This window comes from Theropithecus gelada, chromosome 15, assembly GCF_003255815.1.
Source record: "Theropithecus gelada isolate Dixy chromosome 15, Tgel_1.0, whole genome shotgun sequence".
Lineage (NCBI taxonomy): Eukaryota > Metazoa > Chordata > Mammalia > Primates > Cercopithecidae > Theropithecus > Theropithecus gelada.
Genome location: NC_037683.1, coordinates 13,786,376 through 13,809,506, shown reverse-complemented (window position 1 = coordinate 13,809,506; position 23,131 = coordinate 13,786,376). Strand labels below are relative to the sequence as shown.

Sequence of the window (23,131 nt, the reverse complement as noted above, 5' to 3'; positions counted from 1 at the left end):
CTTTATGTAGTGAAATATAAATTTAATTGTGTTAATCGCATTTAAGCCTCTTCTCCATTGCATGCAGTGCAAAGTTCGTTTTTGTTTTTTGTTTTTTGTTTTTTTTTTTTTGAGACAGGGTTTCACTCTGTCACCCAGGCTGCTATAATGCAATGGCATAATCGTGGCTCACGGTAGCCTCAATCTCCAGATGTCAGGTGATGCTCCCACCTCAGCCTCTTGTGTAGCTGGGACTACAGGCACCCGCCACCACACCCGGCTAAGTTTTGTATTTATTGTAGAGATAGAGTTTTGCCATGATGCCCAGGCTGTTCTCGAACTCCTGGGCTCAGGTGACCTGCCTGCGTTGGCGTCCCAAAGTGCTAGAATTATAGGTATGAGCCTCTGCGTCTGGCCCAAGTTTCTTAACTCTGAGTTTTCTATGCCTTCTGTCTCTGTAGCCTTATCTCTTAGTATACACTTTCTACCTTCTCCCTCCATCCCCACTCTTAACTGCACAAACATACACGGCCCCAAACTAATAAGCCATGTGTAGGTCCCTAAATAGACTTCATGTCATATATATATGTATAGGCATGTGTATGTGTGTGTGTATATATATATATGCCTTTGTTTGGTTGGCTGTTTCTATCCAGAATATTCTACCCCCACCTCTCTGGCAAATAGTTTTTTTTTTCCTTTTTTAGACAGAGTCTTGCTCTGTTGCTTAGGCTGGAGTGCAGTGGTGCAATCTCGGCTCACTGCAACCCCCACCTCCTGGGTTCAAGCAATTCTCTGCCTCAGCCTCCTGAGTAGCTGGGATTACAAGCGCCCACCACCATGCCTGGCTGATTTTTTTGTATTTTTAGTAGAGATGGGGTTTCACCATCTTGGCCAGGCTGGTCTTGAACTCCTGACCTCACGAGGAGTCATGAGGCCGCCTCGTACCTCCCAAAATGCTGGGATTACAGGTGTGAGCCTCTGCGCCTGGCCACTTTTTTGTTTTTTTGTTTTTGTATATACTTGTCTTTTAAGACTAAGTTGAGGAATCTATTTCTTCAGTCATTCCTTTTATTTTTGTCCTTACTGTATGTTGTGTAGACTTGTAGCGTAATACTCATTATGCTTTGGGGCAGCCATTTGCTTGCATGCCTGCCTCATTCTACTAGTTTAGAAAGTTGTTGAGGGCACAGTACTAGGTTTTCTCCTTTTTTTTGTATTTCCGGTACCTAATATGTTGCTTGTGTCAGGCACAGAATAAATTCAGATTTTTGTCAATTTTTTTTTTTTGAGATGGAGTTTTGCTCTGGTTGCCCACGCTGGAGTGCAATGGTGCAATCTCACTTCACTGCAACCTCTGCCTCCCGGGTTCAAGCGATTCTCTTACCTTAAGCCTCCTCAGTAACTGGGATTACAGGCATGCACCACCACACCCAGCTAATTTTATATTTTTAGTAGAGATGGGGTTTCTCCGGGTTGGTCATGCTGGTCTTGAACTCCCGACCTCAGGTGATCTGCCCACCTCGGCCTCCCAAAGTGCTGGGATTACAGGCGTGAGCCACCGTGCCTGGCCTTGTCCACATTTTATACATGAAAAAAGGTTACGAGGTTATGTATTATATATTCAGGGCAACTGAACTAATTAATGAAGCATATAGGTCATATAGGTTGTTTCTTTTTTTTTTTTAGATGGAGTTTCGCTCTTGTCGCCCAGGCTGGAGTGCAGTGGCACAATCTCAGCTCACTGCAACCTCTGCAACCTGGGTTTAAGCAATTCTGCCTCAGCCTCCTGAGTAGCTGGGATTACAGGCACCCACCACCACCCCCAGCTAATTTTTGTATTTTTAGTAGAGATGGGGTTTCACCCAGAACAGCCAGGCTGGTCTTAAACTCCTGACCTCAGGTGATCCACCCGCCTCAGCCTCCCAGAGTGCTAGGATTACAGGTGTGAGCCACCATGCCCAGCTGCATTTAGTAGTTAGCCCGGCTGCATATAGTAGTTGGTTTTTTTTTTTTTTTTTTTTTTGAGACGGAGTCTGGCTCTGTTGCCCAGGCTGGAGTGCAGTGGCCGGATCTCAGCTCACTGCAAGCCCCGCCTCCCGGGTTCACGCCATTCTCCTGCCTCAGCCTCCCGAGTAGCTGGGACTACAGGCGCCCGCCACCTCGCCCGGCTAATTTTTTTTGTATTTTAGTAGAGACGGGGTTTCACCGTGTTAGCCAGGATGGTCTCGATCTCCTGACCTCGTGATCCGCCCGTCTCGGCCTCCCAAAGTGCTGGGATTACAGGCTTGAGCCACCGCGCCCGGCCTGTTTTTTTTTTTTTTTTTTGAGACACAGTGTCACTCTGTCACCAGGCTGGAGTTGCAGTGGCACAATGATCTCGGCTCACTGCAGCCTCCACCTCAGGACTGCTTTCATTAACTATGATACTTCTCATAATTAAAACCATTAGAGCAATGATTCTTTTCTTAGCCTGTGGACTTAGAGCCCCCTAGAGGGTGTTAAGAGTTCCCACATGGAAGTCTACAAAGTCACACATGCATTTTCTGTAGGCTGAATTAATAAGAGTATATATGTCACCATTTAAAAAAATGTACACACATGCCTTTGTGACTAATTCAATAGGAAATCATCTTGGTGAACTAGACATACTGATATCTTTTCAGAGGAAAGCAATATGGAAAGCTATCTCCAACAGTGGAGGAGATTAGAATAACAGCTTTGCATGGTTTGCTGGGGAATCAATAAGGTACAAGAAGGTGTTTTTTAAAAGCAGTTAAATTCAGGTTTCACAGTAATACTTGAAATTTTCCTAGTCATCAGTAGTTCATTCAAATAAGAGGAGAAAGTTTAAAATTGCAGAAATCGAAATTTTAAATGATTAAATCTGTTTCTCTCAATGAAGGTTGCTTCAAGTATATTTCTAGCTGCTACCATAGTATTTAATTCTTAATGAGAAATTTTTTTTTTTGAGATGGAGTTTCTCTCTTGTCCAAGCTGGAGTGCAATGGCACGATCTCGGCTCACTGCAACCTCTGCCTCCCAGGTTCAGGCGATTCTCTTGCCTCAGCCTCCCGAGTAACTAGGATTACAGGCATATGCCACCATGCCCAGCTAATTTTGTATTTTTGGTAGAGACCGGATTTCTCCATGTTGGTGGTCAGGCTGGTCTTGAACTCCTGATCTCAGATGATCTACCCACCTCAGCCTCCCAAAGTGCTGGGATTACAGGTGTAAGCCACCGTGCCCGGCCTTTTTTTGAGACAAAGTCTCACTCTTTTGCCTAGGCTAGAGTGCAGTGGTGCGATTTCACCTCACTGCAACGTCTGCCTCTTGGGTTCAAGTTTCTCCTGTCTCAGTCTCCTGAGTAGCTGGGATTGCAGCCACCTGCCACCACACCTGGTGAATTTTTGTATTTTTAGTAGAGACAGGGTCTCACCATGTTGGCCAGGCTGGTCTCGAACTCCTGACCTCAAGTGAGCCACCTGCCTTGGCCTCCCAGGGTGCTGGGACTACAGGCGTGAGCCACTGTACCCAACCTAAGAAATTTTTTGCTAACTTGATGGCTGTCTGCTGCCCGGACACACAATATTATGTTTTGTTATCTGTGCCACAGGTATTTCTGTTGTTGATTTAACATTTGTGATCTGGCACAAATTCTAGGTTCAAGGGCATAGCTTAAATAATAATGCTGTAAAATATGTGTGCTATTTGTATCAGTTTGTTTAGCTACTAGATAAATAAGAGTAGTAAGATTTCATTTATTACTTTGGCAAATATTTATTCAACTCCTGCTATGAACTAGGCCTTCTCCTAATCCCTGAAATTACAGTTGTGAGTGAACAAAGCAAACAAGGCTTGGCTCTATTGTCACTTACCTTCTAGTGGGGAAGCCTTGCAATAAGCACGGTTAACATGCAGGTAGATATCTGTAAAATAATGCTAGATAGGGGCAGTGCTTTTTTTTTAAAGGCCAGAAGAGGGATTAGGAAGTTATATTTTCTGTTTTAGAAGGAATTGTCTGAGAAGGCCTTTCTAAATACATGTTTGAGTGGAGAGATCTGAATGGAATGAAGATAGTGGATAACCTTTCAGAGAGAGGCCAGCAAATGTGCACACTTTCAGAGAGGGACATGCTTGGCCTGTTCAAGGGACAGCTAGAAGGTAGGTGTTCTGGAGCTGTGTGAACTAGGGTGGGATTGTAGGAGAGGAAATTGGAGAAGTAGCCAGGGGTAGATCTTGTAGGATCTTCAGATTTCATTCTATCATGAAATAAAGCCTTTGGATGGTTTCCAGTAGGGGAATAAAGTAATAAAGTGGTCTGACTTAAGTTTTGTTTTGTTGGTTTCTTTCTTTCTTTCTTTTTTCTTTTTGAGACCTGTTGCCCAGGCTGGAGTGCAGTGGCATGCTCTCGGCTCACTGCAACCTCTGCCTAACAGGTTCTAATAATTCTGCCTCAGCCTCCCGAGTAGCTGTGACTACAGGTGTACATCACCACACCCAACTAATTTTTGTATTTTTAGTAGAAACGGAGTTTCATCATGTTAACCAGGCTGGTCTCAAACTCCTGACCTCAGGTGATCCACCTGCCTTGGCCTCCCAAAGTGCTGGGATTACATGCGTGAGTCTCGGCGCCTGGCCGTGATCTGACTTTTTAATTCACTATGCTATGTAGAGAACAGACTTTAGAAGTACAATAAAGGAAGCAGTGAGATCACTTAGGACGTGGTGATTACACACCTCGTAGTGAGAACTGATGTAATTAGCAATGGGGGGATGGCAGGAATTAGTAGTCAGATTTTAGATATATTTTGAAGATAGAATCAACAGGATATTTTGATTGTGATTAGAAAGAGTACAGTCAAGGATAAATCTGGGGTTAACAAATAGACATTGTATTTGAGGATATACACAGGGTTTACAGCAGCTATCTCTGAGCTGTGGCCTTAGGAGTGAGCTTTTTTTTCTTTTTGCTTATCTGTATTTACCAATTTTTCTACTGAACCTATAATACTTCTGTAGTAAAAAGATAGAGATTATTTGAAAATTAGAGTTAAAAGTGGTATCAAATGTAACCTATTTTTTTTTCTTTTTTTTCTTTTTTTTTGAGACTGATTCTCGCTCTGTCACCAGGCTGGAGTACAGTGGCGCAATCTCAGCTCACTGCACCCTCTGCCTCCCGGGTTCAAGCAATCCCCCTGCCTCAGCCTTCTGAGTAGCTTGGACTACAGGCGCGCGCCACCATGCCCGGCTAATTTTTTGTATTTTAGTAGAGACGGGGGTTTCACCATGTTGGCCAGGATGGTCTCGATTTCTTGACCTTGTGATTCGCCCGCCTGGGCCTCCCAGAGTGCTGGGATTATAGGAGTGAGCCACCGTGTCTGCCCAAGTGTAACTTAATTCTTAAAGTGTTCTCCTATCCCTTTTGATTTTAGAAAAGAGCTTCAGTGACATACATAAACTTTAAATATTTATCTTTTTACTCTTAGTGATCAGTCTTTGAGCCTTTCCTACACTGAAGATGGTGAAGCTAGATATTCATACTCTGGCTCATCACCTCAAGCAGGAACGCTTATATGTAAACTCTGAGAAACAGCTCATTCAGAGGCTCAATGCAGATGTACTTAAGACAGCTGAAAAGCTGTATCGTACAGCATGGATTGCGAAACAACAGAGAATCAATTTGGATCGGCTTATCATAACCAGGTAAAGAAATGATTTTCAGGTTTTAAATTTTGTGAACCACTATGATTCTGTAAATAAATTAGTAACTGTAAATAAATGAATCCATTTCCAACAAAGTACATTATTTAAGATAATTTTACATCAACGTTAAGGTGAGTCTTTGCTTATAATACAGTTTATTTTGATTATTAAATAACTTAGGCACTGTTATAGAAAATTATAACTTAAGCATTGACTTTTTTTTTTTTCTTTTTTTTTTGAGACGGAGTCTCGCTCTGTTACCCAGGCTGGAGTGTAGTGGCCGGATTTCAGCTCACTGCAAGCTCCGCCTCCCGGGTTTATGCCATTCTCCTGCCTCAGCCTCCCGAGTAGCTGGGACTACAGGCACCCACCACCTCACCCGGCTAGTTTTTTTGTATTTTTTGGTAGAGAGGGGGTTTCACCGTGTTAGCCAGGATGGTCTCGATCTCCTGACCTCGTGATCCACCCGTCTCGGCCTCCCATAGTGCTGGGATTACAGGCTTGAGCCACCGCGCCCAGCCTAGCATTGACATTTTATATCACACCAATTGGTTTTGTGTCTTTGTCTGTATAAAATGTTATTGTTGGCTGGGCGTGGTGGCTCACACCTGTAATCCCAGCACTTTGGGAGGCTGAGGTGGGTGGATCATGAGGTCAGGAGTTCAAGACCAGCCTGGCCAAAATGGTGAAACCCCATCTCTACTAAAAATACAAAAATTATCCGGGCGTTGTGGTAGGTGCCTATAATCCCAGCTTCTTGGGAGGCTGAGGCAGAGAACTGGTTGAACCCGGGAGGTGGAGGTTGCAGTGAGCCGAGATCTTGCCACTGCACTGAAACCTGGGCGACAGAACGAGACTCTGTCTCAAAAGAAAAAAAAATGTTGTTGTAGAGAGGAAATTATCTGTTCTGCTTTTCTCCTAATATTTAATATATAGGTTTCCAGCTGGGCGCGGTGGCTCATGCCTGTAATCCTAGCACTTTGGGAGGCCAAGACAGGTGGATCATGAGATCAGGATTTCGAAACCAGACTGACCAAGATGATGAAACCCCATCTGTACTAAAAATACAAAAATTAGCTGGGCATGGTGGCATACGTCTGTAATCCCAGCTACTTGGGAGGCTGAGGCAGAAGAATGGCTTGAACCCGGGAGGTGGAGGTTTCAGTGAACCAAAATTGCACCCCTATACTCTAGCCTGGGCGACTGAGTGAGACTCTGTCTCCCAAAAAAAAAAAAAAATTTATCTGTCTGTCTATCTATCTATCTATCTATCTATCTATCTATCTATCTATCTATGTTTCTGTGTTTCGATATTGTATAGCTATTTTTTGGGTTTAGAAACCACATATTTTATTGTCTTAATATCTACAAAGAACAGTTTTTATTTTATTTATTTTATTTTATTTTTTGAGTTGGAGTCTTGGCTGGAGTGCAGTGGCACAATCTCAGCTCACTGCAACCTCTGCCTCCCGGGTTCAAGAAATTCTCCTGCCTCAGCCTCCTGTGTAACTGGGATTACAGATGCGTGCCACCATGCCTGGCTAATTTTTGTATTTTTAGTAGAGACGGGGTTTCATCATGTTGGTCAGGCTGGTCTCAAATTCCTGACCTCGTGATCTGCCCCCTTGACCTCCCAAAGTGCTGGGATTATAGGTATGAGCCACCCCGCTTGGCCAAGAACAGTTTTTAACTCTAAGAATATCAGTGCTGTTGAGAATATAAGCCAGACGCAAAAGAATATGTACTGTATGATTCCATTTGTATGAAGTTCAAAAAGGCAGGACTGATCTTTGATGGCAGAAATCAGAATAATGGTTACTTGTTGGACTTGAGAGGGTGGTATTGACTGGGAAAGGGCATGTGAAAGCATTCTTGGGTGTTTAAAATGTTCCATGTCTTAATCTGAGTGGTGATTACTGGGTGCATAGATGTGTAAAAATTGTTCGAGCTGAACGCTTGACACTTGTGCACTTTACTGTATTTTACCTCAATAAAAATGAGTTAAAAAAAAAAAAAGAACAGTGCTATTGTGGGCATTGTGTTTTTTTCCCCACATCTTTTAGGCTTATTTTATTTGGATTTGTTTCCAGAAGCAAAAAGCCTGGTTAAAGGATGTGATTCTGCAGGTCATTACATACTGGCATGTTGCTGTTGAGGACGGTTGAGCAATATGCTGATATGGACTTCATTTTTGTTATTTTTTAGTACTTGAATATTTGTAAACTTTCTTGTGTCCATAAATAAACATAAGCAGTTTAACTGTAGCTGATATTTTTTTTTTTCAGACAGGATCTGGCTCTGTCGCCCAGGCTGGAATGCAGTGGTGTGATCTTGGGTCACTGCTGTCACAAGCCCCTGAGCTCAAGCGATTCTCCCACCTCAGCTTCCTGAGTGCTGGGACTACAGGCACACGCCACCACATCTAGCTAATTTTCATTTTTTTTTTTTTTTGTAGAGATGGAGTTTCACCATGTTTTCCAGGCTGGTCTCGAACTCCTGGGCTCAAGTGATTCTCCCACCTTGGCCTCCCAAAGTGCTGGGATTACAGGTGTGAGCCACTGTGCCCGTCCTGCAGCTAATTTTAATTTAGTTCATAAGAGGGCTGGACAGTTTTTAGGATCTACAAACTGATAATTTTCTTTCTTTCTTTTTTTTTTCCAGACAGAGTCTTGCTCTGTTGGCCAGGCTGGAGTGTAGTGGCATGATCTTGGCTCACTGCATCCTCTACCTTCTGAGTTCAAGCGATTCTCCTGCCTCAGCCTTCCAAGTAGCTGGGATTATAGGTGCCTGCCACCATGCCTGGCTAATTTTTGTATTTTTAGAAGAGATGGGAGTTTTGCCATGTTGACCAGGCTGGTCTCGACCTCCTGGCCTCAAATGATTTGCCTGCCTCAGCCTCCCAAAGTGCTGGCATTACGGGTGTGAGCCACTGCACCCAGCCCCAATACTTTTCATTGATTCTGTTTTGATATGAGGAAATTGTCCTTTGTACTTTTTAGTTTTGTCTTCCTTTACTCATTGAGTTGCTGTTGGTCTAAAAAATTTTAGCAGTTCAGAGTGATCTTATTGTTGGGACTATAATCAACTCATATATCCATGTTTGGATATAGCATATGTGTTATTATTAATACTATTATTTTGCTTGTTTGCTCATTTTTTTTTAGTGCTGAAGCTTCCCCTGCTGAATGTTGCCAACATGCCAAAATTTTGGAAGATACACAATTTGTTGATGGGTATAAGCAATTGGGATTTCAGGAGACTGCTTATGGAGAATTCTTGAGTCGATTGAGGGAAAATCCTCGTCTTATTGCCTCCTCTTTGGTTGCTGGAGAGAAACTTAATCAGGAGAACACACAAAGTGTTATTTACACAGTTTTTACGTCCCTATATGGCAATTGCATCATGCAAGAAGATGAAAGCTACCTCCTTCAGGTTTTGCGATACTTGATTGAATTTGAACTTAAAGAAAGTGACAACCCTAGGCGACTTTTGAGGAGAGGAACTTGTGCCTTCAGCATCTTATTTAAACTTTTTTCTGAAGGACTGTTTTCTGCCAAACTTTTCCTCACAGCCACTTTACATGAGCCAATTATGCAACTCCTTGTTGAAGATGAAGATCACCTGGAAACAGATCCAAACAAGCTAATTGAGAGGTTCTCCCCATCTCAGCAGGAAAAACTCTTTGGAGAGAAGGGCTCAGACAGATTCAGGCAAAAAGTTCAAGAAATGGTGGAGTCCAATGAAGCCAAACTAGTGGCTTTGGTGAACAAATTTATTGGTTATCTCAAACAGAACACATATTGTTTTCCACATAGTTTAAGGTGGATCGTGTCTCAGATGTACAAAACCCTCTCCTGTGTAGATAGGCTGGAAGTGGGGGAGGTCAGGGCAATGTGTACTGATCTCCTGTTGGCCTGCTTCATTTGTCCTGCAGTTGTCAATCCAGAACAGTATGGAATAATTTCTGATGCTCCTATTAATGAGGTAGCACGATTTAATCTGATGCAGGTATGCTTTTGCTATTATTATTAATGTGACATTTAGTTTAAAATCAGTTGATTGGGCTGTGGGGGTGGGAACAAATAATATGACGACAATATTTGTATAATCTTACGACATTTTCTCAACCAGCTCTAAGTATTTGCATCTTATTAAATAAAAGCAGTAATACTGGAATTTAAAACTATGGTGGTCACAAAACATTTTGTCTTTGTATATTTTTTGAGGCGGAGTCTTATTCTATCACCCAGGCTGTAGTGCAGTGGTGCATTCTCAGCTCACTGCAACCTCCGCCTCCCAGGTTCAAGCAATTCTCCTGCCTCAGCCTCCTGAGTAGCTGGGATTACAGGCCTGTACCACCACTTCTGGCTAATTTTTGTATTTTTGGTAGAGAGGGGGTTTCACCATGTTAGTCAGGCTGGTCTCAAACTCCTGACCTTGTGATCTGCCCGCCTCGGCCTCCCAAAGTCCTGGGATTACAGGCATGAGCCACTGCACCCGGCTCTGTTTGTTTTTAAATGGAATCCTCACGCACTTGAATGTAGAGTTGATTAGATTTTCTAGAACAAGTCCACCATCCCTTTTCTATAATTTCAGAACCCAAAATGAACAAAAACTGAATGTCTTCTATGCCTTATTTGGTAGCAAAACCTGTGCTGAAGTAACATGAGGCTATTCACAATTTTTTTTTTTTTTTTCATTTTTCTTTTTTGAGATGAAGTTTCACTCTTGTTGCCCAGGCTGGAGTGCAATGGTGCGATCTTGGCTCACTGCTACCTCCGCCTCCTGGGTTCAAGCGATTCTCCTGCCTCAGCTTCCTGAGTAGCTGAGATTACAGGGGAACGCCACCATGCCCAGCTATATTTATAATTGTTATTCCATTTAGTGCTAGTGAATACTCATATTTTGTTGCAGAAATGTTGATTCATTTGATTACAAAATGCCATCTGTATATTGAACATGTTGTGTATATACACTGCATTACCTTTCTAAAATCTCTGAATTCTGAAATCTGAAACTCTTCTAAGAGTTTCAGAAAGAGGATTTTTGGATGTATATTTTTTTTGCAATCATCTGAACGACTGAAGTCATGTTATTATTTCTTCATGGACTCTTTTCATCACACCTTATCCCTCAGATATAGTGTGAAGAACTGGTGTTTATTTAGAATAGAGTATTTTTGGGTGATTTTTATTTTTTATTTTATTATTATTATTATTATTTGGAGACGGAGTCTTGCTCTGTTGCCCAGGCTGGAGTGCAGTGGCGTGATCTCGGCTCACTGCAACCTCTGCCTCCTGGCTTCAGGTGACTCTCCTGCCTCAGCCTCCTGAAAAACTGGGATTATAGGTGCGTGCCACCATGCCTGGCAAATTTTTTGTATTTTTAGTAGAGACGGGGTTTCACCGTGTTAGCACCGGGATGGTCTTGATCTCCTGACCTCGTGATCCGCCTGCCTCAGCCTCCCAAAGTGCTGGGATTACAGGCGTGAGCCACTACGCCCAGCCGTTTTATTATTTTTTTTAGACGGAGTTTTGCTCTGTTGCTCATGTTGTAGTGCAGTGGCACAATCTCGTCTCACTGCAACCTCCGCCTCCGGGATTCAAGTGATTCTCCTGCCTCAGCCTCCCAAGTGCCTGGGATTACAGGCATGCACCACCACACCTGGCTAATTTTGTATTTTCAGTAGAGATGGGGTTTCACCATGTTGGTCAGGCTGGCCAGCCTTGGGTGATTTTTAAAAAATGATTAGCTCAGACTTGGTGCGGTGGCTCTCACCTGTAATCTCAGCACTTTGGGAGGCCAAGGTGGGCAGATCGTTTGAGGTCGGGATTTTGAGACCAGCCTGGGCAACACAGTGAGACCCCCCACCACCCCATATCTATTTAAAAAAAAAAAAAAGTTAGCCGGCTGCGGTGGCTCATGCCTATAATCCCAGCACTTTGGGAGGCCCGGGCGGGCGGATCACCTGATGTCCGGAGTTCGAGACCAACCTGACCAACATGGAGAAACCCCGTCTCTACTAAAAATACAAAATTAGCCAGTGTGGTGTCGCATGCCTGTAATCACAGTTACTTGGGAGGCTGAGGCAGGAGAATTGCTTGAACCTAGGAAATGAAGGTTGCAGTGAGGTGAGATTGCGCCAGTGCACTCCAGCCTGGGCAACAAGAGTGAAACTCCATCTCAAAAATAATTAATTAATTAAAAAAATAAAAAATCAGAAAAAAAGGATTAGCTCTTTTTTATGATCAGTTATATCACCTTGGGGTGTTTAACAATTCACTATATAGAAATGCCTGAAATAAAGTTAACTTTTTTTTTTAACTTTTATAAATTAAATTATATGGAGCTCTTCACAAATTTGTGTCATCCTTGCACAGGTGCCATGCTAATCTCTGTGGAGTTCCAATTTTAGTATGTGCTTCTGAAGTGAGCACAAAATTTTTGACTCCTTATCCATGAAACAGTAGGGTTTTGTTTTTTTTTTTTTTAAGACAGAGTCTCACTCTGTCACCCAGGCTGGAGTGCGGTGGTGCCGTCTTAGCTCACTGTAGCCTTTGAACACCTGGGCTCAAGTGACCCTCCTGCCTCACCCTCCTGAGTAACTGGGACTGGACGTGTGTACCAGCACACCTGGCTCATTTTAAAAATATTTTTGTAGAGACAGGGTCTTGCTTTCTTGTCTAGGCTGGTCTTAAACTCCTGGCCTCAGGTAATCCTCCTACCTTGGCCTCTCAAAGTGCTGGGATTATAGGCGTAAGCCACTGTGCCTGGCCCATGAAACACTTAAATTTATTCTTATGGTATATAATGTATTTGTAGTTTTATTTATTTATTTTTTTTGTCATTCCAGTAGAGATTGAATCACATATTTTCAGAATCAGTAAAAAGGGGGTCTTGTCCCAGATATTAAGAAGAGGATGCTGTAATAACTTTCATTAGCCTTTAAAAAGAGCACAGTAACAACTTTTGCCAGTAGGGTCCTTGTTCTATGAATTAGTATTTACTTTATCAAACCAGCTTATGTTAGGTAGGAATCATTCACTTTTAAATCTAGGAAAATAATTCTACCTTGAGTGCTTTATGAACTCTATAGGGTAATGTTCTTTTTTTTTTTTTTTTTTTTTGAGACGGAGTCTCGCGCTGTGTCACCCAGGCTGGAGTGCAGTGGCGCGATCTCGGCTCACTACAAGCTCCGCCTCCCAGGTTCACGCCATTCTCCTGCCTCAGCCTCCTTTTTTTTTTTTTTTTTTTGAGACAGAGTCTCGCTCTGTCGCCCAGACGGGAGTGCAGTGGCCGGATCTCAGCTCACTGCAAGCTCCGCCTCCCGGGTTTACGCCATTCTCCTGCCTCAGCCTCCCGAGTAGCTGGGACTACAGGCGTCCGCCACCTCGCCCGGCTAGTTTTTTGTATTTTTTAGTAGAGACGGGGTTTCACCGTGTTAGCCAGGATGGTCTCGATCTCCTGACCTCGTGATCCGCCCGTCTCGGCCTCCCAAAGTGCTGGGATTACAGGCTTGAGCCACCGCGCCCGGCCTTAGGGTAATGTTCTTAATATTAACTTAAGGTAATTTAATGAATGAGTCAGCTTTTACAAATTAATTTAAAAAGCTCAAAACACATGAAAAGTACAATGTCAGAAACAAATGTAGTTGTGCTTTTCCCCCCTAATGTTAACACATAATGTTCCCCCTTATGTGTTAAAGAGAAATTAAAGCAAAAATTTATACTTTCTCTAACTCTTAATCTAAAAATAGCAAAAGCCAACATAAGGTACACATCTTTGGGGGATACTATTTCATATGCCTGGTCAGGTGGTATGAATAGTATTATGAAACAGATTTTGAGAATTGAATAGATGTGCTTGCTTTCACAGAGAGGCATTTATGAGTATCTGTCTGTAGCTTATGTTTCCCTACCGCTGCTTTGGGTTGCAGGTAGGCCGCCTTTTGCAGCAGTTAGCAATGACTGGCTCTGAAGAAGGAGATCCCCGAACAAAGAGCAGCCTTGGAAAATTTGACAAAGTAAGAATAAATACGATTTCTAGAAAATTCTGAAGTATTAGTGAGCCTAACTGTTCTCTTTATTAAATCTTGTCCTTAGGTGATGTCTGAATTAAATGTTCTTTTAATTAGCTACAGTATTGGATCAGCAGCATTTAAAGATGATTAACTCCCACAGACGTATTGAGGAGATACCATCATAAAGAGAATCAAAGAGCTATTAAGATTATTTTATTTTAAAAAGTTTTTTTTTTTTTTTTGAGATGGAGTCTTGCTCTGTTACCTAGGCTGGAGTGTGGTGGCGTGATCTTGGCTCACTGCACCCTCTGCCTCCAGGTTCAAGCGACTCTCTGCCTCACCCTCCCCGGTAGCTGGGAATAGAGGCGCATGCCACCACGCCTGGCTAATTTTTGTATTTTTAGTAGAGACTGGGTTTCACCATCTTGGCCAGGCTGGTCTTGAACTCCTGGCCTTGTGATCTACCCAACTCGGCCTCCCAAAGTGCTGGGATTACAGGCGTGAGCTACCGCACCTGGCCAACTTTTAAATTTTTGAGTCGGTGTCTCACTCTGTTGCCCAGGCTAGAGTGCAGTGGTGTGATCATGGCTCAAACTTCTGGGCTCAAGCAGTCCTTCCACCTCAGCCTCCCAAGTACCTGGGCTATAGGGGCATGCTACCATGCCTGTCTGTTTTTATTGTTATAGAGATGAGGTGTTGCTATGTTGCCCAGACTGGTCTTGACTCCTGGCCTCAAGTCATCTTCCTGCCTCAGCATTCCAGCGTGCTAGGATTATAGACGTCAGCCACCATGCCTGGTCGATAATTGTTTAATTTTAAGTGTAGTTTATAAGTTAACATCCATGACATTGTTCAATTAATTTAGTTAAATAAAGTTTTAATCAGTCTTACTTTGATTAAGCTATACATTCAACCTATGAAAATTCAAGGATATTTGAGTAAAATTTCCCTTCCCCCTCTCATCTCTAGTCTTCATTCCCCGCCCCCAACAAAAGATTTTTTTTGAGACTGAGTTTCCCTGTTGTCACAGAGGTTTGCTGTTGTCACCCAGACCAGAGTGCAATGGCGTGATCTCGGCTCACTGTTAACTCTGCCTCCCAGGTTCAAGCAATTCTCCTGCCTCAGCCTCCTAGTAGCTGGAATTATAGGTGTGAGCCACCATGCCTGGCCCCCGAAAGATTCTTGATGTTATCAGGTTGTGAATCCTTCTAGAGGTCAATATGTATACAAGCAAATTCCTACGTACACTATGTACTTCCAACCACTCCTTCCCCTTTCAGAAATAGTAGCACAATGTATATACTGTTCTGTGTTGTGTTATGTTTGTCTCCAACATCTTATTGTTATTTTCTTTTTTTTTGAGACAGGGTCTCACTTTGTCACCCAGTGACGCCATCTCAGCTCACGGCAGTCTTGACCTCCCTGGCGCAAGCAATCCTCCCACCTCAGCTTTGCAAGTAGCTGGGACTACAGGTGCGCGCCACCACACCTGGCTAATTTTGGTATTTTTTGTAGAGACAAGGTTTTGCCCTGTTGCCCAAGTGGTTTCGAACTTCTGAGCTCAAGCAGCCCACCCACCTTGGCTGCCCAAAGTGCTGGGATTGCAGGCATACACCACCACACCCAGCCCCAAGATTTTAGACTATATCATTATAAAAAGAGTTTAATGTTTTAGGTTGGGTGCAGTGGCTCATGCTTGTAGTCCTAGTGCTGGGCACACTTTGGGAAGCTGAGGTGGGTGGATCGCTTGAGCTCATAAGTTTGAGACCAGTCTGGGCAACATGGTGAAACCCCATCTCTACAAAAAAATACAAAAATTAGGCCAGGCGGGGTGGCTCACACTTGTATTTCTAGCATTTTGGGAGGCTGAGGCGGGTGGATCACCTGAGGTCAGGAGTTCCAGACCAGCCCGTGCAACATGGCAAAACCCCATCTCTACTAAAAATACAAAAGTTAGCCGGGCATGGTCATGGCACCTATAATCCCAGCTACTCTGGAAGCTGAGGCAGGAAAATTACAGTGGGGGAGGAGGTGCGCAGAGGTTGCAGTGAGCCAAGATGGCGCTATTTCACTCCAGCCTGGGCAAAAGAGTGAAACTTCGTCTCCAAAAAAAAAAAAAATTATTTAACATCTTAAAAAAATATGATTTTTAAGATGTTAAAATGTTTTCATGCTTGTCCACTTTAATCAGAAATTTCTTTCCAGTATTTTAAAGGGAAATGTTTCACTGTTGTTTCCCTGTTTTAACAGAGCTGTGTTGCCGCGTTCCTTGATGTTGTGATTGGGGGCCGTGCAGTGGAGACCCCTCCATTGTCTTCCGTTAATCTTCTGGAAGGATTGAGCAGAACTGTGGTTTATATAACCTATAGTCAGCTTATTACTCTGGTAATGGCTTCATTGTTTAATAGAATTTTCTCAAAAGTCTTTTAGCTAAGTGTGAGCAGAGACATACATGGGAAATACATACTGTATTTGTAAAAGTGATTTCACTAGCTAATGTTCTTTGCTTTTGCCAGGTGAATTTTATGAAGAGTGTGATGTCTGGAGATCAACTGAGAGAAGATAGAATGGCTCTTGACAATTTATTGGCAAACCTACCCCCAGCCAAGCCAGGAAAAAGCAGCAGTTTAGAAATGACTCCCTACAATACACCTCAGCTGTCTCCGGCAACCACTCCAGCAAATAAAAAGAATCGATTACCTATAGGTAAAGAGAATTTCTTGTATCGGAACTTTCTCTTAAGTTTAATATTTCGTTAGCCTTTGTTATTGCTCGGTGTTTTGGAATATATGTTTAAGTACTTGGGAAAGTCTTTCTCTTCATGTTTACTGATGGTATTTCAATTTTTAGAAATTGTATCAGATTAGTTAAGGTTTACCAGTAGGCTTTAGCTTTGTCTATCTACTTTTCTATCCACAGTATACTTTGTTCAAATTTTATTGTCTTTTCTTGAAAACATTTTGGAAATGTTATAAGTAGTCATTTTTAAAACTATGTAGCCCTCAGTAGTTTTAAAGATGGTGGCACGTGCCTTGTGGTCCCAGCTACTTGGGAGGCTGAGATAGGGAGATTGCTTGAGCCTGGGAGGTCGAGGCTGCAGTGAACCATGATCGTGCCATTGCACTTCAGCCTCAGTGACAGAGTGAGACCCTATCTCAAAAAAAAAAAAAAAATTAGGTAGCCCCCTCATTTCTACAAAGTTCTAAATAATGTAATAAACAATATTATTTTAGAAGTTTCCATCAATAAAGTGGAAAATAATAGTATTTTTCTATTATTATTTTCATTAATAATAATCACTGTTTTATCAACTGAGCTAAGATATCTTAATGTTATAAAATAAAGCAAAAGTTTCATTTTATTTTTTCAAGTTTGCTTATTTAAGAATTCTGTTTAATTAAGACTTATTTGCTTGGTTAATATTTGTTATCTCTCTGTCTACAAAAAAATTAATTGAGCATATACCGTGTTCCATACTCTGGGTAGGCACTTTATAAATGTTGTTTCATTTAATCCCCACAAAAGTCCTGTGAGAGTGGATGTGTCTTGCACATGAGACATTGTGATAGACACTGGATACAAAGACCATTAGGACCTGCCCTTACTCGTTGGCTATTGATAGTTTAGTTAGGGAGAACAAGAAGAGACTAGTACCCTTCAGCGTACTATGCATTCTGGGGAGATAAGTATGAGGGTTATGGGGACACCTAACTTAGCCAAAATGGTGATGGTATCAGGAGAAGATCTTGGAGCAGGTGAAGCCTGTTTGCGCTTTGTGATGAATGGAAGTTAGGCAAAGTAAACAAGATGGGGAAAAAGTGTTTAAGCCAGGGGAACAGGATTATTTTAGTGCCTGCCTAATTATAATGAGGAACTCAGCAACACTTAGTGAACATAGTTCTTTTTAATTTATGCATTTTGCAGAGAGGGATTTTGCTTTTAAACTTCTGTGAGCTAATTCATTAAGAACTGCCAGTTTCTTAAAATTAATCTACCTTATATTTAACATAACGTGGAATTGTATCAACAGGAGTGTGGCATCATACTCTTCAAGTCTTTGTCTTATTGTATCACCCCAATATGTCAGTTTTCAAAATAAAAAATAGAAAAAGGGATTTTGCACTTAATGGGTTTTGTTTTTTTTTTTTTTGAAATGGAGTCTCATTCTTGTTGCCCAGGCTGGAGTGCAGTGGCACAGTCTCGGCTCACTGCAACCTCTACCTCCCGGGTTCAAGCGATTCTTCTGCCTCAGCCTCCCTAGTAGCTGGGATTATAGATGCCCGCCACCATACCTGGCTAATTTTTGTATTTTTAGTAGAGATGGGTTTTTGCCATGTTGGCCAGGCTCATCTCGAACTCCTACCCTCAGGTGATCCACCCGCCTCGGCCTCCCAAAGTGCTGGGATTACAGGTGTGAGCCACCATGCCCGGGCATTTAATGGTTTTTTAATGGGCTGTTTGCACTCTGTTCACATGATGAAGTAAATGATTTTTAGTAAATCAGAGATTTTTTTTTTCCATTGTTCACTGCTATACATTAGTTTTTTCATTTCCCATTTTCTAAAAGTGTCATTAAATATGAGTCTGATGGAAAGTGAATTTCAAATGTATGCCCAGTATTATTTTGTATAGTCTTGTTATCTGGCTATTGCATTTATTTCGTATCTTAAAAAATTTGTCCATTGTTCAGAGTGTTGATTTTCTTTCTATTTAATGCTTTCGCAACCCAGGACAACAGTTAGCAGCCATCACTGCCTGGGATTCCTCAGCTACCAATATTACCACTCATATTACACTAGTAACCCCGTTTGGTGGGTAATAGGCTGTTCTTATCTTCTTTTATAATTTTATTTAAGAAATAGTTTATAAAAGTATGCTCCATGTGCATGTTGCTTTTACTTTATGTAAATTGCTACATAAAATTTGATTGCTTGCATTTTTATAAATTATAGTTGCAGAGTTTGTTACGATTCGTAGATCTGTTTATGAACTTGAATTTCAATTTGCAATTCAATGGAAGATAGGGTAAGCAAATAAAGGTGTGAGTAGGCCTGTTTTAGACTTGGAAATTGATGTGTGCTCTGTGACTAATGAACATTAATCAGCATTGTAAAGAAAGATGATTATTTATATTTCTGCTTCTGTCTTCAAGTAGGTCAGCTTTCATACAATGTGAAGTTGACTTTTGCTGCTACTATAGTTGTTTTTGCTTTATGTCTCTATTTTTCATTATTTTGTACCAAAACATAATTTCTATTTAGTATTCTGGTTGTACTGAATTTTATTGCCCTCTGAAAGAAAATAGAAACTTTTTTTTTCTTGATTTTTTTTTTTTTTTGAGACGGAGTCTAGCTCTTGTTGCCCAGGCTGGAGTGCAATAGCATGATCTCGGCTCACCACAACCTCTGCCTCCCAGGTTCAAGCCATTCTCCTGCCTCAGCCTCCCGAGTAGATGGGATCACTGGCGTGCGCCACCATGCCCAGCTAATTTTGTATTTGTAGTAGAGATGGGGTTTCTCCATGTTGGTCAGGCTGGACTTGAACTCCCGGCCTCAGGTGATCTACCTGCCTCAGCCTCCCAAAGTATTGAGATTACAGGCATCAGCCACTGCACCCAGCCTTCTTTTTTTTTTTTTTTTTTGAGACGGAGTTTCACTCTTATTGTGCAAGCCAGAGTGCAACGGTGTGATCTAGGCTTACTGCAACCTCCACCTCCCAGGTTCAAGTGATTCTCCTGCCTCAGCCTCCCAAGTAGCTGGGATTACTTACAGGTGCCCGCCACCATGCTCAGCTAACTTTTTGTATTTTTAGTAGAGACAGGGTTTCACTATGTTGGCCAGGCTGGTCTCGAACTCCTAACCTCAGGTGATCCACCTGCCGCAGCCTCCCAGAGTGCTAGGATTACAGGCGTGAGCCACTACACCCAGCAGTTATTTTAGAAAAATGTATTTTTTGTTTGCTTATACGCAGGGGAAAGAAACAAAAATAATTGAAGCCTTTATTAATTTATACTGTTTCCAAAGCAGAAAGGACCTTTTATCCAGACATAAAGAAATTTTCTCTCTTGTATCTTTGAAAAGACATTAATACATTTCAGAGGGGAAAAGTACATTTAAAAACTGATTCTGGGCTGGACATGGTGGCTCATGCCTATAATCCCAGCGCTTGGGGAAGCCAAGGTGGTGGATCACCTGAGATCAGGAGTTTGAGACCAGCCTAACCAACATGGCAAAACCCCATCTCTACTAAAAGTACAAAATTCACTGAGTGTGGTGGTGGCTGCCTCTAATCCCAGCTACTCAGGAGGCTGAGGCAGGAGAATTGCTTGAACCCAGCAGGTGGTGATTGCAGTGAGCCGAGATTGTGCCACTGCACTCTGGCTTGGGCAACAAGAGAGAAACTCTGTCTCAAAAAAACAAACACCGATTCTGGTTTTGTTAACAGTTGCCTAACTAAAGTATCTTATTTATGTGGCTATTAGGTTTTCATATGAAATTTTCTTTTTTCTTTTCTTTTTTTTTTGAGATGGAGTCTCACTCTGACGCCCAGGCCAGAGTGCAGTGGTGCAGACTTGGCTCACTGCAATGTCTGCCTGACTGGTTCAACCGATTCTCCTTTCTCAGCCCCCTGAGTAGCTGGGATTACAGGTGCACGTCACCATGCCTGGCTAATTTTTTGTATTTTAGTAGAGACGGAGTTTTACCGTGTTGCCCTGGCCGGTCTCGAATTCCTGAGCTCAGGCAATCCACCCGCCTCAGCCCCCCAAAGTGCTAGGATTACAGGTGTAATCCCTCATATGGAATTTTCTGATGCTTGTAAGTTCAATTACCAGTATGGGAGACCTGTAGCAGTTACATCGTTTTATAGGAAAATTAGTCAAGGCATCTTAAAAAGATAAGAAATGAGGTAATGCTTTTTTTGTCACTCCAAGTCTTAAATTGATTGGGACATGTTTGCTGTTCTGCAGATGTGATCATATATGTGGCACTTACTGTAACATGGACTTGGATCACTGTTCTTGATTATCAGTTTTAAAGGAGAATCTTTATTAGTCAGTAAGAGTAACTGGGAGGATTTAGTTTTTTGTTTTGTTTTGTTTTTTCTTATTTATATTTTTACCACTCTTGTGCATGTGCAAATGTTCTGCACTAATAGAAAATATATTTTCGTTTTTAGCATACCATTTTCTTCATTTGTCTATTTCTCTAAATTATTTTATTTGAAATTTTTTATTAGCAACTCGGAGCAGAAGCCGCACCAATATGCTAATGGACCTACATATGGACCATGAAGGATCATCTCAAGAAACCATCCAGGAGGTGCAACCAGAAGAGGTGTTGGTCATTTCCTTAGGGACAGGTCCCCAGCTTACTCCAGGGATGATGTCAGAAAATGAGGTATGAAGGTACTTGGTCAGTTGCTTCTGTAAATCAGTATTCATGTCTTAGTCCATACAGGCTGCTGTAGCAAAACACCAGAGGTTGGGTGGCTTATAAACAACAGAAATTTATTTCTCATATTTGTAGAGGCCAGGAAGTCTTATAGTCAAGGCAGATTCAGTGTCTCATGAGGATCTGTTTACTGGTTCATAGATAATGTATTCTTGCTGTGTCTTTGGGCTTATTTTATTTTATTTTTTGAGATGGAGTGTTGCTCTTGTTGCCCAGGCTAGAGTGCAATAGCACGATCTCGGCTCACTGCAACCTCCGCATCCCAGGTTCAAGCGATTCTCCTGCCTCAGCCTCCTGAGTAGCTGGGATTACAGGCATGCGCCACCATGCCCAGCTAATTTTATATTTTTAGTAGAAGTGGGGTTTCTACATGTTGGTCAGGCAGGTCTCAAACTCCCGAACTGAGGTGATCCACCTGCCTTTGCCTCCCAAAGTGCTGAGATTACAGGTGTGAGCCACCGCACCTGGCTGGTTGGGCCTATTTTATCTTTTTTTTTTTTTTTTTTTTTGAGACGGAGTCTCGCTGTGTCGCCCAGGCTGGAGTGCAGTGGCCGGATCTCTCAGCTCATTGCAAGCTCCGCCTCCTGGGTTTTTACGCCATTCTCCTGCCTCAGCCTCCCGAGTAGCTGGGACTACAGGCGCCCACTACCTCGCCCGGCTAGTTTTTTGTATTTTTTAGTAGAGATGGGGTTTCACCGTGTTAGCCAGGATGGTCTCGAACTCCTGACTTCGTGATCCGCCCGTCTCGGCCTCCCAAAGTGCTGGGATTACAGGCGTGAGCCACCGCGCCCGGCCAGTTGGGCCTATTTTATAAGGGCACTTATTCCATTTGTGAGGGCCCTGCCTTCATGACCTAATCACCTGCCTAAAGGCCCCATCTCCAAATACCATCACCTTGGGGGTTAGAATTTCAACATACAGATTTTGGGGGAGCACAGACATTCAGATCTGAGAAGTGAATTTTTTTTTTCTTTTTTTTTTTGAGACGGAGTCTCTCTGTGTCACCCAGGCTGGAGTGCAGTGGCGTGATCTTGGCTCATTGCAAGCTCCGCCTCCCAGGTTCACGCCATTCTCCTGCCTCAGCCTCCCAAGTAGCTGGGACTACAGGCGCCCGCCACCACGCTCGGCTAATTTTTTGTATTTTTAGTAGAGATGCAGTTTCACCGTGTTAGCCAGGATGGTCTCGATCTCCTGACCTCGTGATCCACCAGCCTCGGCCTCCCAAAGTGCTGAGATTACAGGCATGAGCCACCGCGCCCGGCCATTTTTTTCTGTTTTTGAGATAGAGTCTCACTCTGTTGCCCAGGCTGGAGTGCAGTGGTGCGATCTCAGCTCACCATAACCTCCGCCTCCTGGGTTCAAGCAATTCTCCTGCCTCAGCCTCACAAGTTGCTGGGCTTACAGGTGTGCGCCACCATGCCCAGCTAACTTTGTATTTTTAGTAGAGATGAGGTTTTGCTATGTTGGCCAGACTGGTCTCGAACTTCTGACCTCAGGTGATCCGCCCACCTCGGCCTCCCAAAGTGCTTGGATTACAGGTGTGAATTACCGCACCCAGCCAATGAATTTAATATTTAAGTCTTTGTTATCTTCAGTGGACCCACCATGACACACCATCACATGCTAAGCTCCCTGTGAACAGTTGTGAGGCCCTTCACATTAATACATCTGTAGCACTGAAGTTGGTGAATAGGTCCAAGCAAAAGGAATTTTCCAGGCAGTAGCAGAAGAGAGATGAAGCCAGGAGATTGTGGTATGGAAATTAAAGAGACTTTTCGAGTGACTTGTAGGAAATGTTTTGTATTTGTTTTCTTTCTAGTGGTATACTAGTAGTATTCCTGCATTATAGAGCCAAAAATATATTGAGATGTATCTTGAGATACATGTTGTATTCTTTGGCTGGTCAGGAAAAAATGGAAGAGATAATGGAAAACTAAGAAAATAAATTTTTTTAAGAAATGGAGTTCGAGATTTG

At 42.6% G+C, this 23,131-nt stretch overlaps 1 protein-coding gene and 1 pseudogene across 8 annotated transcripts in view; one reads left to right on the top strand and one right to left on the bottom strand.

Moving 5' to 3' along the window:
* GAPVD1 (GTPase activating protein and VPS9 domains 1) overlaps positions 1–23,131 on the top strand; it is a 112,254-nt gene that overhangs the window by 36,054 nt on the left and 53,069 nt on the right. For all 8 annotated transcript variants that reach the window (XM_025359749.1, XM_025359754.1, XM_025359750.1 and 5 more), the window contains 6 exons: positions 5,469–5,685; positions 8,850–9,693; positions 13,622–13,708; positions 15,956–16,090; positions 16,222–16,411; positions 20,942–21,102. In XM_025359749.1, coding sequence (XP_025215534.1) covers positions 5,501–5,685; positions 8,850–9,693; positions 13,622–13,708; positions 15,956–16,090; positions 16,222–16,411; positions 20,942–21,102 — 1,602 coding nt within the window. In that variant the 5' untranslated portion in view covers positions 5,469–5,500. The remainder of the gene's footprint in view (positions 1–5,468; positions 5,686–8,849; positions 9,694–13,621; positions 13,709–15,955; positions 16,091–16,221; positions 16,412–20,941; positions 21,103–23,131) is intronic.
* On the bottom strand, positions 12,023–12,120 carry LOC112608854 (annotated as a pseudogene).